At 39.7% G+C, this 18,094-nt stretch overlaps 1 protein-coding gene across 5 annotated transcripts in view; it reads right to left on the bottom strand.

The window, feature by feature from the left end:
• celsr1a (cadherin EGF LAG seven-pass G-type receptor 1a) overlaps window positions 1-18,094 on the bottom strand; it is an 80,950-nt gene that overhangs the window by 23,206 nt on the left and 39,650 nt on the right. For 3 of the 5 annotated variants that reach the window (XM_079656079.1, XM_079656078.1, XM_079656080.1), the window contains exons 7-8: window positions 10,158-10,238; window positions 976-1,133 (exon numbers count right to left, since the gene is read on the bottom strand). In XM_079656079.1, the coding sequence (XP_079512205.1) occupies window positions 976-1,133; window positions 10,158-10,238 (239 nt within the window). The remainder of the gene's footprint in view (window positions 1-975; window positions 1,134-10,157; window positions 10,239-18,094) is intronic. The other 2 variants (XM_079656082.1, XM_079656081.1) reach the window with 1 other exon arrangement.

The following is an 18,094-nucleotide window of genomic DNA, read 5'->3' as shown; positions in this document are numbered from 1 at the left end:
GACCTGTGCAACAAGTTCCTGAAGGAATGTAACCTCATTAACTCCCCTTTGAAGCTCTCTCCCTGACTGTCCCCACCCTCTGCAAACTAAATGTGTCCCAGCATGCTAGCTCTCCATAAGACTCATTAAAAAAAAGTCTCACGCTTTAAAAATAAAAACTCATTAGTGTTCGGTACACAGTCAATCGGTTGAAGCCTGTGTTGAGGCGAGCTTTGCAGTGTATAAGGCCATGTTTGACAGTATGAGGATGAACTCAGATTAGCAGACATAAAGAAGGGAGGGTACCGTGTAATCTTTTACAATGAAGGCACTTTAACATAACCCCTAAGGTAGAACATATTAACATATTAGTCTGACTAGTTTGTGTGCGGAGTGTGTGTGTGGTATGTGTTGGAGATTATGTGTGTTAAGACCTAAACAGAGAAAGACAGAAGCAACACAAATGTATCACAAATTTAAAGTGAATGTTGAGAAAATCGGCTAAAGACTGCATTCAGCATTGTTATGCGATTATTATATATTGAGCAGTTAGGTAAGCAGTAGGTGGCGCCATTTGTCCAGTTGCAAAAAAGAGGGCGAAAAAAGATGGCGTCATAAAATGGTACAAAAAGAAGCATGCTCATAATTTATCCTCTTAATCTTTTTCCATTGCACTTTGTCAATGCGATTATTATATATTGAGCAGTTAGGTAAGCAGTAGGTGGCGCCATTTGTCCAGTTGCAAAAAAGAGGGCGAAAAAAGATGGCGTCATAAAATGGTACAAAAAGAAGCATGCTCATAATTTATCCTCTTAATCTTTTTCCATTGCACTTTGTCACATTTCCCTTTTGTCGGTACAATAACCCTTTCACTTTAACCAAGCGTTAACATTTTTTTTGTCAACGATTTTAAGATTTTTTCCGAAGCTTCTACGTTCCACTTCTTTATGTGCAAATTCAAAATGTGCAGATGAAAGACAAAATAGACTATCTTACTTCTTCTGTCCGGTCTGGGTGCCCTGGGCGGCGCAGGAGTAGTTTCCGATCTGCTTTCCGAAACGTATCGCCATGGAGATGTCACAGTCGTCCACAGCCACCACAGCCACCTTCTCTCCAGAGGGTCCATGGGGGATGCCAAGACGCCCAATGTTCGGCTGAAAAACAACAACAACATAAGTTAGAATCATAATTTTCAGGTTGTTTATGGAGCAGGTCAAGTAATTAGATACAAATAAATGTTAAGATATTGAATCAGCTAACACCTGAACACCATAAATTGGGAATAGACAAGAAAAATAGCGAACAAGCAGAGAAGCAAAGAGAAAGATTTAGCTAAGAGTAATGGATAAATGGTGAAATAAAAGAAAGCTAAAAAGCAACATTTAATGGATAGACTATTGATAGCGATAGCATATACTAGCAGAAAAGCTAATTGTACGTACTTTAAAAAATGCAAACTTAAGCAAACCTACTTATATCAGACAGGTCAATTGTATGTAAAAAAAAAAGATTGGCAGATCAACTAAATCCATAAATAGTTGAAAAAATATCCAGATTCAAATAAATGACAGGTGGTGTAAATCTAGGGGTAAATGAGTTCATCTAGCTCTGGAGGTACGTTTGAGGAAAACTTTTAAGAACCACTACTCTACACTGCATGGAATCGCATTTTTGATCCAAATTAACTTTTTTACAGTGTATTGAAATGTTAACTATCAATGGAATTAATAAGTAATAACATGTAATGCTTGATTTCTTTCAATTCCAGAAACTTGGCTGAGTTTCGATGCTTGATCAGTACAGGTCAGACCTACGCAAACAATGTTTCTCTGACTGTAGCCGACTTGTAGTAGAAGTACAACGTTTTCTAACGGCTTAGGAACCACAAAAAGCCCATTGTACATTAGCTTGCACCTAACGATTACAAAGTAGGCTAATTCCTCCATCAAGAATCGAAGCCGACAAACGTTGATCTTAGAAAATGTTGATCAGCTTGGGAAATCGGGCCACCAAATCGCTTTAGTTTTGGCAATATCTAACCTGAGACCCAAGTGCAGTGGAGCGTATTACTCAACAATAGAGGCATTGGAACAGGACAAATTTGAGGAGTCCAATAAAAGAAATGTTTCCACCAATTAAATAACACCTCTTTACACTCCTTTCATAAACCTGAAAGCAACCATTTGGAGCCATTTTTGGGAAATAAGAAAATAAAATGGTATTCTTGAGATGAATAAAGTTGATAAGGCAATTTGTACTAACATATGGACATTGAATTTACACAATAAACTTTTTTACTTTAGTGGGTGGCTTACAATGGATCAAAAGTGATTAGGTACCACTATATGCTATCAACATCTCATGACTCCAACAACACACAACAATGGGACTACAGATCCCAGATATGATCACAGCGCAGTGTTTGCATAAGACACTGTTTAGAGGTTTGACTGTGAGAGCAAAAGAGATTTTAAACCACGCTGGTTGCATTTACAGTTTACAGCTCAAAGACACGAAGTAAAAGACGAACATCATTTGTTTTTGTTGTTATTATCTTATCTCACACATTTGTGTTGCCATCTTTCATATGATGTTGAAAAAAGTTGACAAAAGAAGCGGGACAGATGGAGAAAGGAGAAGAGAGGCATGCATAGATAGACAATGTGTGTGCATGTGTTTTTCTGCTTCATAAATAGGATTAGAGTAATGAGATACTGGTGGGTTGCTGCAAACAAAGGAGGAGGGGGAAAAAAAGAACAAGCTACATACAAAAATAGGGAAGGAGACAGATCAGAAATAAGAGCCTGGTAGGGAAAGACAAAGAGAAACGGCCAGACGGGTAAAAATGAGCGACAGAGGGAAGCAGTGTCTATTTTGGCCCAGGTGGACTCCGGTCCGGGCATATTTTCCAACCCACAGGGAGTTTATCACTGCCACTCCCTTAGAAATGCCCTGTTTCCACCAAAAACACTTTCACACTTTCAATAAAGACAAGCAGGAAGGGAGAGTGAACAATACTCTGACGCCATTGCTGTTTTCATCTTTAACAATCTGATTTATTTTCTACATTTAATGCAATCCAAGATGGAAACATTACCATACAAAATCGTAATTTTTCTGCGGTTCGACATAATTAGTTGGATGTTGTTATTAGCAACATGTTAAAGTAATGTTTTTTTAAAGTTATAAAGGACTCCGACTTATTCAAACATAAGGAAAAACGATCATCCATCATCATGAGGTAAATCTTCAAATGTCTTTTTGTCCCAAACTTTTTTAATTACGATAACATAAGACAAAAAACCCATTTTAAAAACTGGGGAAATTATTAAGTAATTATTCTAAAAATTGCTGATTCATTTTGGTCATTCCACTAAGCACCAGTTCAATAATTGCAGCTTTAATGTTCCTTTATCATAATTGTACTGAGAATGAAGAAGTTAAAAATTGAATTAAATGTACAGAGCCTGGGTTCATGCTGTTTAGTCACATGCTTTTCCCTTTGTTAGTATCTTTTAATAACTGTATTGTATGTGGGGCATGTAAAGCAATCATAGTAGTAGGAAACCACACCCCTATCACTGGCTAGCCCCCCCCCCCCCCCCCCCCCCCCCAGCTCTCTACTGTATCTACAGGTGTCTACTTGTGTTAACCCCTTCCACCATCACGTGTGAACAAGTAAACAGTTGGCACAAGCAGCATTATTCAAATCAGAAAAGCCTGTGATCAAGGGAACTGCTCCAGTGAGTGGAGACTACACACAGAGAGAGCTCTTTTGTTCAGAATGTGGCAAAGCTGGAAATAAGTTGGTATAATGCCGCCAGCAGGAGGTGAACAATGAAAACCTGAAGACAAAGAGCAGTTTTCAGAGATGCTCAACAGGGCCGATAGAAAGGAAAAGGGAAAAAAGTATACTCTAGTGCGCCAAAATTCACAGCAGAGAGCAGACGTGTAATAATCATTGTGATTGGACAGTGTGCTGGAAGTGAGTTTTGCTGTAGTGAGTCTCCTAAGAGGGAAACAATTTGATAAATATGAATTCTGATTCGGTGGAAAAAACGCTTGAGATTTTGCTCGATATTCTACTTTTTGACATATTTCTTGTCTGTCTTTTGTCACTCTACTTTTATAGATTTGAAGATATTAAGGGGCAACAGAGAAGAAGTTCCCTAGTTCTTCTTATAACAACTACTTACACACTAGGATTAGTAGCATTTTAAAGGAGCAGTACATCATTTTGGATGTTCTTTGATTTATTTCCAAGAGGGAGAGGATAAGATGTGTATCAATATCATGCCTGTGCGTGTCATATTGATGAATATACTTCCTGAAATGTAAAAAAAGTGAAAAATGAGAGAGAAAGTGTGATGACCGTAGAAAAGCTTTTCAAGGGCAACAAAAGGTCGTTTTTCTCATAAAGACATTCTCTCTATTGGTGACTGAGAACAGAGGAATCTATAGTTGAACTGATTACAATCTTATTATCTCTTTTGAGTTCAATCCAGCGAGGAAGGGATGAGATAAAGACAGGAAGCAAAACACAGGAGGGGCGGAGATACCCAGATATCGTTCATAATGGACCCGCAACCCATACGACTGGGGTGCAGCTGTTACATGGGCTGATAACTCATAGGCTGACATGTATATATACACAGTGTGTAAGCGCTACATGTATTTAAGGTGTCTGTGTAATGTGTGTGTAATATGTAGGGGATAAGGAGCATTAACGCAGCTGTTAGTACATCACTGCTGCTGGTTCACTTCCCACGCTACACCACTTTAAAAACACATGCTCACAAGCACTCACTGCATGGATGAGTGACACCGACGAATACTGCCAAACACGCCGTGTCAGTCACGCCAATCAGAATAGTATCCAAACCAAATATCTGACGTGTGACAATGTAAGTAATGTCAGTCATCAATGTAAGTAATGTAGTCATCTCAACTCCACAAACTTTACACATGGAGATCACTGCCCTGATTCATTGAGGTTCAAAACTAAATAATGGGAATACCGATTAACAGGGCTTTAAGAAATATGGTTATTTTAGTATTAAGAAGCTCTTTGTTTGCCAATTTTAAAAGCCTCTGTTAGATGAATATTCAAAAATAAGAGGTGATATTATAATCAAAATTGTGAGAAAGGGCGAATAGAAGGGGGTTTTATTGGTATATCCATCCATCGATCCAATGTGAACCGCTTATCCAGAGTCAGGTGGCGGCCATTTTATCATTTAATCCTTTTATTTCAAGGCTTACACCATGATATTTAGTTAAAATCATTTATTAATTTCATTGAAAAATCTTTGGAAAATTGGTGTTAGTGAGCTGAGTGTGTGTGTTAGCTTTGTAACTATTCTCGGTCCAACTTGTATATGGTTTCAGGCTTCTTTCTGACCCCTGCTGCACTTGGCCCGCTCTTTGAGGGGCCCCATGAGAGCCTCTCATTTACCCTCCGCCCCGACTCTGGGCCGCTGAAGATCCCCTCTCTCTCTAACGTGTCGTCTCCAGGGGCGCTAGGCTTGCCGCAGCCATGGTAACGCACTTGATCCCCACAGCTAGCCACAAAGACGAGGAGGGCAGAGGACACGAGCGGAATGAGGAACACACACACACACACGTACGAAAATACACCAAGTAATGCCACATGCAATTAAAAAAACACACTTTTTCCCAACATCCAGTGCTCACGCAGGACATAGCTCTAACTAAGCACACACACACACACGCACACACCTTCTCCCTCAAACTATCACACACACCTCTTTCAACCTTGGGCTGCCTGTCAAAGCCGACATTATATCTCAAGCAGCCCCGCGGCCGGGATGAAGAAGCTTGCTCTGCAGATTGAGTTACATGCAAAACACAGTTCGACAGTTTGGACAGAAAACACTGTCAGAACGGGGCCCTAATTACTAGGAAGTGTGTGTGTGTGTGTGTGTGTGTGTGTGTGTGTGTGTGTGTGTGTGTGTGTGTGTGTGTGTGTGTGTGTGTGTGCGTGCGTGCGTGTGTGCGTGTGTGTGTGAGTGTGTGTGTGTGAGTGTGTGTGTGTGTGGAGGGAAGGATGGAAGGAATACTCTTGGGTCATTATGTGTTTATGCGTGTGTTTGGGAACTATGGGAAGGATGTCTGCAGAATGTGTTTAAGCGTGTGTGTTGAGTGATCAAGCAGCAAGTTGGTATATGTGTGTGTGTGTGAGGCAGGAAGTGGCTAGCGGAGCTGCAGACGGCCACACGGTTCACTTCGATAATAAAGGAAAAACGGCACACAGTCTTAATTGATTTGGGCTCACCTCAGGAAACCCCATTGTTTCTCTGACTGTTGGATAATAATTACACTTGCTTTAAGTTGGGTTTGCGGTGTTCCTCTTGGACAGTATGTAACAATAAGAATGAAGCAAACATGTTTTTATTGTCAGAAAGTATCCATAAAAGATCTGTTATATTTTGGCTACATAAACTGGAGCCAAAATAAAGATGGGCACTAAACCAAACAAGTATCTTTCGCAAGAGTGTATGTGTGTGTGTGCGTGCGTTTGAATAATTCACACTTCTAGGTTTACAAAGCCAGAGGGCAGGTGAGGTAATGTGGACATGACAGAGAGTGCTCCTGCCAAAGGGAAGGTGGGACACACTAGCCTGTGCATGACAGGGCCAAAAAACAACTTTATACACACTATGTGCACTCACAAACACACACACATAGTTCCCAGAGGCTCTACGCTAGGCTACGATGTCCCGTGTTCAAGCCTATATGTTACTGCTGTCTTCATCGCCTCATCACACTTCTATCCATCAGTGTAACAGATGGGCAGCGGCCATTGTTGGCTTGTAGCTTTCAAGCAGCAAAATAAATGAGCGGACAACACAAAAACTGATGTAAAGGTAAATGTATACTATCTGGAATGGGTTGGGAAAAAATTCCTTTGACAATAGGACAAATATGTCGACCTGATTGTATAGAGACATCAATGGGATTACCTTCTGGTGGAATGTTTTCAGGCATTTGTTAAAGCATATTTTACAGGCAGCTTTTGTCCATTGCTCTTTGGCTTGTTTCCCTCTGTCTTCTTTTATAAGGACATTGGATATGTTTAGTTATGATGATCAAATGGGAATGGCATTTTGTTGCCACATTTTAGCTCACAAACATAAGGATAGCAGTTTGAATTTTGAAATGTTTCATGCTGCACCAACAAGTGTCCTTATCAGAACCAAAAATGATGGGAACATAATATCAACTTGTGGTGCTACCCCCAGGTTGGGGGGACGCCAAAGATCGCAGGGGGGGCGCCAGGCCTCAGATGATTTGAGGCCAAATATCATATTTAGACTTGAAATGTATAATTCTTTCTTTAATAGAAATGTTTCTTCTGCCCGTAAAGTGTCCAAACCAGGCTTTTCTGGATAAGCGCATTTTTAAAACATAGTCATTGTCCATGCCGGTTTTAGTTGGATTATTTGTCACAGTTGCTCCGATCAGATCGGTCTCCTCCATTTTGTAGATTATTTAGGACTTTTGAATCCATATAAACACATCGGCAAAATCCGGCTTACTTTGAGCATGTGTTTTAAACAGTTTAATCCCTTTGTGATATGTTTCCACTTGCGCCATCCTTTAATTTCTTCATAAAGCGGGAATCCAAATTAATTAATCCTGAGTCCAATAACCATCAAAGTCACTCCAATAGTGCTCCTTAATTACGCTTTCATCCTCCTTTAGCAAAATACTTCACATTCATCTAGTTTGTGACAGCAGTTTAATTACCCCCCCCCCCCCCTTATGTTAGGGTTAGGGGGGGCGCAACTTCCGACGGGAGTCATGTGGGGGGGGGCTCTTGGGAAAAAAGGTTGGGAACCCCTGTACTACAGGACTTAAGCTAAACTAAGCTTCCCTCGTTCTACCTTTAGAGACATTTAGCGTACAGACTAATTGTGTAAAACCTCGTATTTAAGTCTCGGCCAAAAAATAAACCGTTAATTCCGAACAGCGAGAAACTAGATTTATTATAGTTAGCAATAGGTTGTTTTTCAAGTTAACATGAATGATGGGTCTTGGAGTCAAATAACCACATTCCTTTCTGCTGCAGTAAAATATTCCTGGGTTGAAAAAAAGCTACCTTCAATCCTACACATTTAAAATAAATACCACTTATCTAAATCTGACCTTTGAGACCACAGCTGTTTTACATTGACCATCTAACATTATCTCATACAGCCTTATGGAGAGCACAGGATAAAGCCATTAAGGAACACTAGGACTGATGCTAAATGTGTACCAGTAAAAGCAGTGGCACACTAAAACTGAACTTGATCGGGATCATATAAGAGATAAGATGAGGAGACAGGCGCAAGAGGAGGAGGTCATAAACCATATAGATGTCTTCTTTCTCTTCATACACTATTCATTTTTATCTCTCCTATTCTATTCCCCCCTTAAATTCCACTGTCTGTATCTCTCAACAGTAATAAGAGGTTTAGGTCATGCTAGGTGAGCTGTGTGAAATGTCCTACTTTCAGTGAAACACACTCCTTCACATCACAGGAGGATGGAATGTAAATTTGAGGGAAGCTGAAGAGAATTAGACATGCGAAATACAAAGATGTACTGGGTTAGGCAGTCATGTGTGAAGGCGGTCTGCAGTGACAGATTTATTCCTCAGTGACACAACGCTGTACACATCTGCTCTTCCTGACTCAATCATCAAGAGAAATAAATATGACCATAAAAAAGCTAAACCGATGAAGGTGTTTTACGACCAATTTGTAACATCTGTGTCGAGACCCCCCTTTCTTTATATACGGCTCCATTCACCTCTTCGAGCTTCAGAAGCAGATTTATTATCTACCGGTGTCTAAAGTAAAGCTGAAGTGTTTGACTTAGTATTAGTACATCAGTGTTATATGGTTCTCATTACATGCATCACACAATACTGTCCTACCGTTGTGAACATGTTGTATGTACAATATACGGCATAATGCACCATTACCAACTGGTATTGCTAATAATTTCATGCCTTAAATAGATATTACAGAATCTACACATTGCTGAATGGAAAATAAATGTCTAAAACTTTCAAAAATAATATAATATTTAGTATTTTTTTACCATAAGCAGTATTTTGCCGTATCAGTTAAACCCCTTCACAAGTGCTGTTACTCACACATACACACAAACACATATACACACTTACATACAGACAAATAAATAGGCAATTATCCAATTACAAACCACTGATACCCATTAGGCATCTAAGTGTAACAAGTGAAGATTAAGGATACAATCACAATGAAATCCATTTAACAATAATACAGTATAAACAAAAGAGTGTGAGCCTCGAGAGACTTGCTGTCCTTGCTTATTACAAGAGCCATCTCAGACGATTTCTGAGAGTTGTTAATCCTGCCTGACAGAATCGGTGCTTCTGCAAGCTCAAAGCTGCCAAAGAAAACACACTCACTGCTCAACGTGTGTCTCACCTAGCTGTCTGCAGCCTGCCAACTGCAAAGGCTCAGACATGTTTACTTCACCTGAACAAACTTCAATGCATGAAGTCAATGAGAGCTGACAAATGCGCAAGAAGATATTGTGACAGTTCTGCTCTTATACATGTTCTGGTGTATTTATAGGTATGAGTAACAAAGACAGAGCCTGAGAGATGACACGTCTGATATAAAACTACTCACTGTCCCTACCTGCCTCATGGAGTCAGACCCTGAGCTCTGTGTCCACTGGAGAAACATTAGACAATTATTTAACAGAAAAGTGTGAGAGCAACCACATGCAACACCAGGCCAAAGCAGGGGTTGTTTTGCACTTATTAAGTCACCCTGTGGAGTTTTTGACCAGCAGTATCGCTACAGAGCAATATTTGTTAGGAATGGTTGCTGCTGTGTTAATGACTTCACCAAGACGTCAAAAACAGGAGACAGAAGAATGCCGAAAGTCAAACGGGAACTGCTACAGCCAACCAGAAACCACACCGAAATCTACAGCAGCCTCTTCTATAGTCCAGACCTCTAGCGTTAGAGGCCATGTTACCTCTGTGAGGTAAGCATGTACAGCAGAGATAGTCCAGTAGACTGTACTAGAAGCAGAGTAGGGACTACATGATACCCGGGGGAGGGGGGAGGGGGGGCACCCATGGGGACTATAGGCTAGAGGTCAGAGGTTACCTCCTTCTGATTGAGCTCCAGCCAGGCAGTATAGAGAGGGAGCCGCAGAGCCCCGCTGGAGTCCATCAGACTCCCCCCTTCCTGGGAGAGAAACACCGTGGGAGAAAGACACACACCGCGTTAGACCTGGAGCCCACAACCAAGCCACGTCACTACATGTGTGTGTGTTATAGTGTTGTCACGATACCAACATTTTGGTTTCGATACCGATACCAAGTCAAGAATTGCGATTCCGATTATTTTTCAATACTTTTCTTTTATTATTTTCATGATCAATACAATGGTAGTTTTCTTACAACGTGGTCTCTTCTTTATACTTGAGTTTATGTGATTTATTCGATAGTTAACTTTATATTTTATTAACATGTAATAGTACAGTAACATAGATAATTATTGACAAAATGTACATTGCAGATGTTAGCCACATTGGTAAGCTAGCTAAAAAGATTAGGCAGTTATCATTGCCATTAATTGCCTCGTCAAACTACGAAAACTTTCGTTTGTTACAAAATAAATTACACTTGTTTGACTTCGATTTGAGGGCATGGGCTTGAGCATGATGTAATTATGTATCACATTCGCTTTCAAGTATCGGTACACCGTGCAACACAAGTGTGTTATGATGTTGACATGTATAAGTGCATTTCTCCAGTTGAAATACCCATCAATGTACAACAAAGCAGCAGAAACACAGAGGACAAAAGTCACACAATAAACCAAACTCACTAACCAATGGAGTCTGGTGGCTATAGGAAGAGCATAGAGTGGCTTCAGCTTCCCATCAGAAACAGCTGCTGTTAGTAGGTAAGGCTTAAACATATTCTAAATATAGCTAACAGTCTACTGATATGGATTGTGTTAGGTGGTCCTCTCTTCATTGCTTAACTTGTGTTAGCGTGCCTGTTTCTCAAAACTAAAAGCATGCCACCACCATCTACTGTAGGTAATAAAAGGACTATGGGTATGTACAACCCTACTTCAAACAATCCGAACAATCCCTTTCAGAGTTACATTGCAGTGTGCATGTACTGCATGGTGCAGACCGAGACATACGTGCTTAAGTGTCTGTGGTTGGATCTGCTACCAGCCAATTTGCCAACAATAATGACATCTAAAGTAAACCATAATTCCTTCCTGCCCACTTCAAAAACACCTCTCCCACCACCTCAGACAATAGGCAACAACTCATGCGCTGCCGCCTTTGGACAAAGATGTCTCTGGCAGATTTATATCTCACTGTGAAATACTACGCTATGCCAAGAGCAGGCGAAATTTACAGCAGGAAAAAGACAAGGAACAAGCATGTGAAACCCAAAAACCAGCTTCCACATGCCAACATAAGTAGTTACACTGACATGAAACATGGGTTTGGAAGCATAAAAGTAACATTACTGTGTGATAGAAATATGACTAAAAGCAACCGTTGTCCTCATGGAATACACATGTTTAAAACGTCACATGCAATTCAATTTGGAAAATGAAACGTTCTGGTATTTAAATGCAAAGTGTGTGTTTATTTGTGACGATAACCTTAACTGTCTGAGGTCTGGGGAAACCCACGTCAAGAAGAACAAAGAATAACATGGCCCCTTCCTGTCTGGGGCTTCAACTACAAAAAATAACTACTTAACCTTTTAAGAGAAGCACTTAGCAAAGAAAATACAAAAACATGCTCCCTGCATTTGTTCAGAAACACATGGTGCTGCAGTCAACCTGACACACACATCCCTATGCACGGCTGATGAAGTGTGTGAGGGTCGCCATGACACAACCACACACCTAATAAGGCATGCGTCTGTCCCTCTAAGTCTTCACGGCCATCCTGGAAATCCACACGGCCCTCGACTAAGAGCAATAAAACTGCAACACAAGGAGATAGATGGCAACTCCAAAAACCACTTAAAGGCAGTATATTTATTTCAAGAGCAATTATCCACCGCATATGTGTGTGTGTGTGTGTGTGTGTGTGTGTGTGTGTGTGTGTGTGTGTGTGTGTGTGTGTGTGTGTGTGTGTGTGTGTGTGTGTGTGTGTGTGTGTGTGTGTGTGTGTGTGTGTGTTGACGGCACATCAGCTTCTCCTGGAAAACCGATAAGCCCTGAAAACATCCAGGAAGAAGCAGAGAGAAAACACAGAACAGATGGTAGCAGCTATTGATTTAATAGCATACATTGATGCTCAAAGCAATTTCTTTGATAACAAAAACTTAATTTGTAATATGTTGATATTCATGCAGAAAGAAAAGAGAGTTAACTAAAACAGTAAAGTTTCCGACCATAAAACCAAAACGAAAGACGCTAAATATCTGTAAGTTTGTTACTTCAACTTAGGCCTACCCTTTAACAAACACCTTCCCTTTGATGAATTGTTAATATGAACATATATTGAATACAACAGCTTTAAAAGTGTGTCTCCAGGGTTCATATACTTTTCACAAATGATTTTCAATGACTTTTCCAGGACCTTTACCTAATTTTCCATGACCAAAAGAATTACTCTTTCTCAGCGGTACCACTGATAATGGTTTATTTTAACATGTTGTGCCTATCTAAAACAAATCCAATAGTAGGCTTACTAGCTTCTACACACTAAAGCAACTCAAATCTCTCACCAGCAAAATACCTCGTCAGTTAAAAGCCATTTTACGTTTCTACTATACGATACAGTATGTATTATCATTATAGTATTACTATTTCGGCGATTACATAAAATATAAATTATATTTGATGCAACTTTAGTTACATTTCCATGACTTTTCCAAAACTTTGGGAAAAATATTGTTTTCCATAACTTTTCCAGGACCTGGAATTAGCATTTTCAATTTCCATGACTTTTCCAGGTTTTTAATGACCGTAAGAACCCTGTGTCTCTCTATCTTTAAATCACTTTTGCAGCCTTAAAGTGTAAATACAAATACGGATGGGGGGTTGGGTTACATCCATAAGGGGTGGAATGCAAGAAGGCACGCACAGTATATTCAGAAATACTTCAAGCTATGCTGTGAAGTAATTTGCACTTATGGTCTAGTGCTTAAAGTCTTGACATGTAAACAGCACCAGGGTGAGAGCCAGCGGAGAAACAGCAGAAGCAGAAAGGGTGAACTTTTGGTACTCGCAGGTGATAAGAACGAGCTAAGCCTGTCTGGGATTGCCGTCTACACCTTAGCTGTAAATATCATAGACCATAAGTGTAACTATTAAAATGTCTAAAAACAGCAGAGCAGAGTGTGCAGAGCAGCATGTCATGCAACAGAGGCACGCCATGTCTGCATTCATGCTTTGCTGAATTTAAAACCCTGTGGATGGATCGCGTTGAACTTAATTATAGTTTATTCATAGAGACGATTAAGAGTGTATTGATGTTTAAGTCATAAGCATTTATTCTCATATTTCATATTCTTGTTTAAAGACAGCCAGTGAAACATGAGCGATAGTGTGATTGATATACCTGCAAGTTCTTTCTTGTTTATTGCTTTCCATTTGAAATCATAATAAGCAAGAATATATAAGCCTGGAGCAGAAGATTTATTGGAAAGGATCATATAGGATGCAACCACAAAGTAATTTTATCTGTCATCACTCAAACCCATTTAAAAGGGTTTGCATTAAGGATTAGTACTTGCCAAGATCATCAAATCAACTCGAATAAAGAAAGTTTGACATGCAAAAGCCACAAAATGCTGCAAACTTCATGTGATTAAAAGTTTCATTTAATTGTATACAACACAAAAACTTTTTCTTCACTTTTTTATTCCAGAGTCTCCAAACTGCATTTCCTAGCTTTATTTAGTGGAGAGCGTGTGTTGGAAAAAAGCTTTTTCTTTCTAGACAAAACTTCTATGACAAATGTATGAATTTCTGAAATGGATCATGTTGAGATTATGGCTGTGGTTATGCAAAATGGAAATGGTATTAAATAATAAATCAGGCATTTCTTTCCTATTCTGCGTATATATAATCCTGACTTAACTCATGCAGGTGGTCTGACAGATATAATCATCATTTAACTGACATCCTGCCCAGTGTCCAGCTAAATAACATCATTTCCTGCAACGAGAGACATCATTTCCTGTAGTGAGCAACACATCAAAACCCAAGACAAAACCTCCTGCTCCGAGAATACCCATCGACGCGTTTTATCTGTGTGTTATGTGTGTTTCCTGTTTAGATTTGCCTGGCTGACACAGTAAACTGTCCTTGAGACTCCGCAACGTGGAATTTCAAAAATGTCTTTATCCTTCCACCTCTATTGTGTAACATTTATAATGGCAGTACGGACATATGCACACATTTAAACACACACACACACACACACACACACACACACACACACACACACACACACACACACACACACACACACACACACACACACACACACACACACACACACACACACACACACACACACACACACACACACACACACACACACACACACACACACACACGGAGTAGCTCTCTGTTTGTGTGCCCCCCACTGATGCAAACACACGCACAGACAGCTTTCCAACCGACCTAGATCTTTGCTACAATGGCAAGTCCACGTCTGTTGTCATGCCAACCCTCCCCCGACCTCTGACCTCTGTATTTCAGCAGAGGCACCCTGGTTCTTAAAAGGAGAGCAGCAGTGGCTTTAAAAAGGGGGCACCCATACAAACCTGCACGACTTCAACCGCCTCATCATCTGACCCAGTAAATCACCGTCTGTGCGTGCAAGTGTGTGTATTGTGTGAGTGTGCCATTGGGACCGTTAAAAAACAACTGTGCTCATGTTGGCAAACAACACTGGATTCGAAACAGCTTTTATTGAATGTACAATGTAACTAAGTTTCACCAAAAAAACTGCCAACAATAACAGTTTTAATAGGCAGATAAAACATGTTATGGCTTTTTTTTTTTATCAGATACATAGCATAGAAGGTGGAAAAAGGATGTTTTAAATAATGCTAACCTAACATAGGCTAACGTTATGGGAATTAGCCTACGTTTTGTTTTAGTTTGAGGAGATGTTTTTAAAAAAAATGTAATTTAAAATCTTAATAGTTTACATCTAGTGTGTCGACCAAACATGTCACATTGTTTGCCGTTCTCCTATTTTGAAACTGTATTACGTATCTTAGCTAGCTTACTCTGTTTTTGGTTAGCTTCAGTAAGTTAGCTAGTTCAGTTAGCTGTGCAGCATTTACATTTGGCAAATATTTACTGAGCATAAACATGTAGCAACAACTTATCTAAATGTACAGTAAGAACTAGTTTGTGTGATGGCACTTAAATGTATTTGTTCATCTTTAATTAGTTAAGAATTACATTATAGGCCTACGTAGGCTACATTTGATATGGTCTAACAAGTGGCATAATGTAGTGTGAGGTATATTGCGTTACTTTTGATTAAGAATAAGATGATTAGTTTCATCTTTATTTTACTCTTTAATCCAAAAAGGTCACAACGGCTGTATTAGCAAGCTAACATTAGCTTTGCACAGAAACGTGTGTGTGACTGCTCTTGCATACAGTAGTCGTGTGCTTTCATTCACATCTGCACATTCACATGTCAACACCTCTGATGTATTGTGAGAACATTACTGCTTTCTGCCATATATATTTCCACTAAACCCTGCAGCAACTGATGTGGGATTAAATTACCATCAATCCAACGACTGATCAACACTTGAAGAAAAACCGCACCTATGTCAGCGCTAAAGTCAGCTTCAGGCTAATTCAACGGAATGTGTCACCAGCTTCACAAATCATTGGTTTGCATTGAGACTGACACTGGTGGAACGCACACATCCCCTGCTTTATACGGTTATAACACCAGGATACACTCAGTCTTAATACTGGTGTAACAAGTGTGCGTTTGTGTGCATACTTCTTGTGTGTGCGTTTAACCAACACAGTCTCACGGCATTTCGTGTTATAGTCACGAAATTAATTTATTGATTAGTGTTCAACAACACGATTTCGTCACTTTTTTCGTGTCACACAGAACGATTTTAAAAAGCAATGTAAATTATAAAAAATTGGAAGGAAAAAGAGATTTTAAAAAAAACAGATTTCAGTATTCTGACAGAACGATTTTAGAAGCAATGTATTTCTATTGGTAGTATGTTTTGTGCCTGCACCAAATAATAACACATTAGAAGGAAAAAAAGATGACAAAAAATACAGATTTCAGTATTCTGAGGCTCTTTGCCCCATTTCTTTTCCTCGCGAATGGCAAAAAAACTCCGACATTATACAATTTAAAATAAAAGGGATAGGGTTAGGCTTAGGGTAAGATATTGAGTAAGAAAATGTTTTTATGAACCACACAGCTTTTGGTATTCCTAGACCCGACCGGACAAAAAGATGTGGTGCAGGCACGAAACATACTACCAATAGAAATACATTGCTTTTAAAATCGTTTTGTGTGACACGAAAAAAATGCGAAAAATTGTGTTGGTGAACACGAATCAATAGATTAAATTAATTTCGTTACTATAACACGAAATTCCGTGAGACTGGGTTGGTAACAGGTAACAGCAGCAAAGAGGAAGCCTGTAGGATCAGTGAAGCTAAATCAATCAGAAGAATAAACTGCACAGAACTGCAATAAAGCAGGAAATATGTTGGGATGTGGAATTAAATATATTTTTGTTTCCATAGAGACGTCCCGACAAATACCAGAAAACCCAATGCACAAACAAAACAAAGAAGTCTTGAGTGCCAACAGATTGTACTCTGCAAAGATATCTAGGGTAGTTAGGGACCTTGCAGCAACGCTAACAAAGCAGTACAAGGTTTAAGATATTGTCTCTAGGCAGACATGCAGCCTTAAACAATAGCTACACATGTCACCCTGTGGCTAACAGAGTAAAGTATGGTAGCCTGAGTCATCCCCTTTGATGAAGACGTCCCTACCAAGTATGCTATGGGCTCTATAGCTGGTCACAAGAAAGAGGCGAACAACCTGTGAAATGTGAGAAGGTTTGCATTGTAAGCTAGCGTCAGGCCAAGAAGCAGGGCGCTCTCTTTAACAAGTTGTAGAACACAGGTGCTGCTGAAATATGATGCTGGAAGTGTTGGGTCGGCTAGTTATGCTATGGCTAACGGCGTTGGATACATGCAGGGTTCGAGTTATGTGGGAGCCAATGGGAGCTGAGCTTCCATAAGGAGGGGTCTGAGCTCCTATGAAAGCAGTGAAATCATACATCTGTGGGGGTCCTTAATACATTACCAACAACCATTATTTTAATCACAAATAATGCATGTGTCAATGTAATGAGTATTATTTACATTAAAGAGGTAAATAGGCTATAAATAATAATAAATGATTGCGCAATCTATGCCTGTGAGCGTGCTGCGCAAGCCGAGATTATGTGTGTGCGCGTAGTTGAACCTTTTCCTATTTAAGTTTGTAGTAAGTAGAGGGCTGCTGCTGCTGCTGCTGTGTGTGTGTGTGTGTGTGTGTGTGTGTGTGTGTGTGTGTGTGTGTGTGTGTGTGTGTGTGTGTGTGTGTGTGTGTGTGTGTGTGTGTGTGTGTGTGTGCGCTTACACGCGTGCACACGTTTTAAAGACCACCATCAAACTCAGATTATAACTCGGACCCTGGATACATGACTGTAGACCCAATAGTGAATGAAAATGGGGATGGATTTCTTTTGTCAGAAAATAGCATGTTCTGCATTTAAGAAGTTAGCATATTAGCTGTAATAGCTTATTGAATACAAGGGTAAAATGGAATGGTTTCAATTGAAAATGGGAAACGAATCAGAGTTTCAACATCAAATTGTAAAAATATATCTTTATATTCTTTACCTAACTAAGATAAAAGGCCACAAACAGCCGACTAACCTGTTCTGATTATTTAAACAGGTAAACCGGAATAATAAAACTATTGAACGTACATGTTTAGAAAGCGAGTGCATCTTATTTCCTGACTGGTTTATTGTTATAAG

This window comes from Notothenia rossii, assembly GCF_949606895.1.
Source record: "Notothenia rossii genome assembly, chromosome: 10".
Classification (NCBI taxonomy): domain Eukaryota; kingdom Metazoa; phylum Chordata; class Actinopteri; order Perciformes; family Nototheniidae; genus Notothenia; species Notothenia rossii.
Note: the sequence above shows the minus strand (reverse complement) of the source record. Positions and strands in the feature narration are given on the sequence as shown.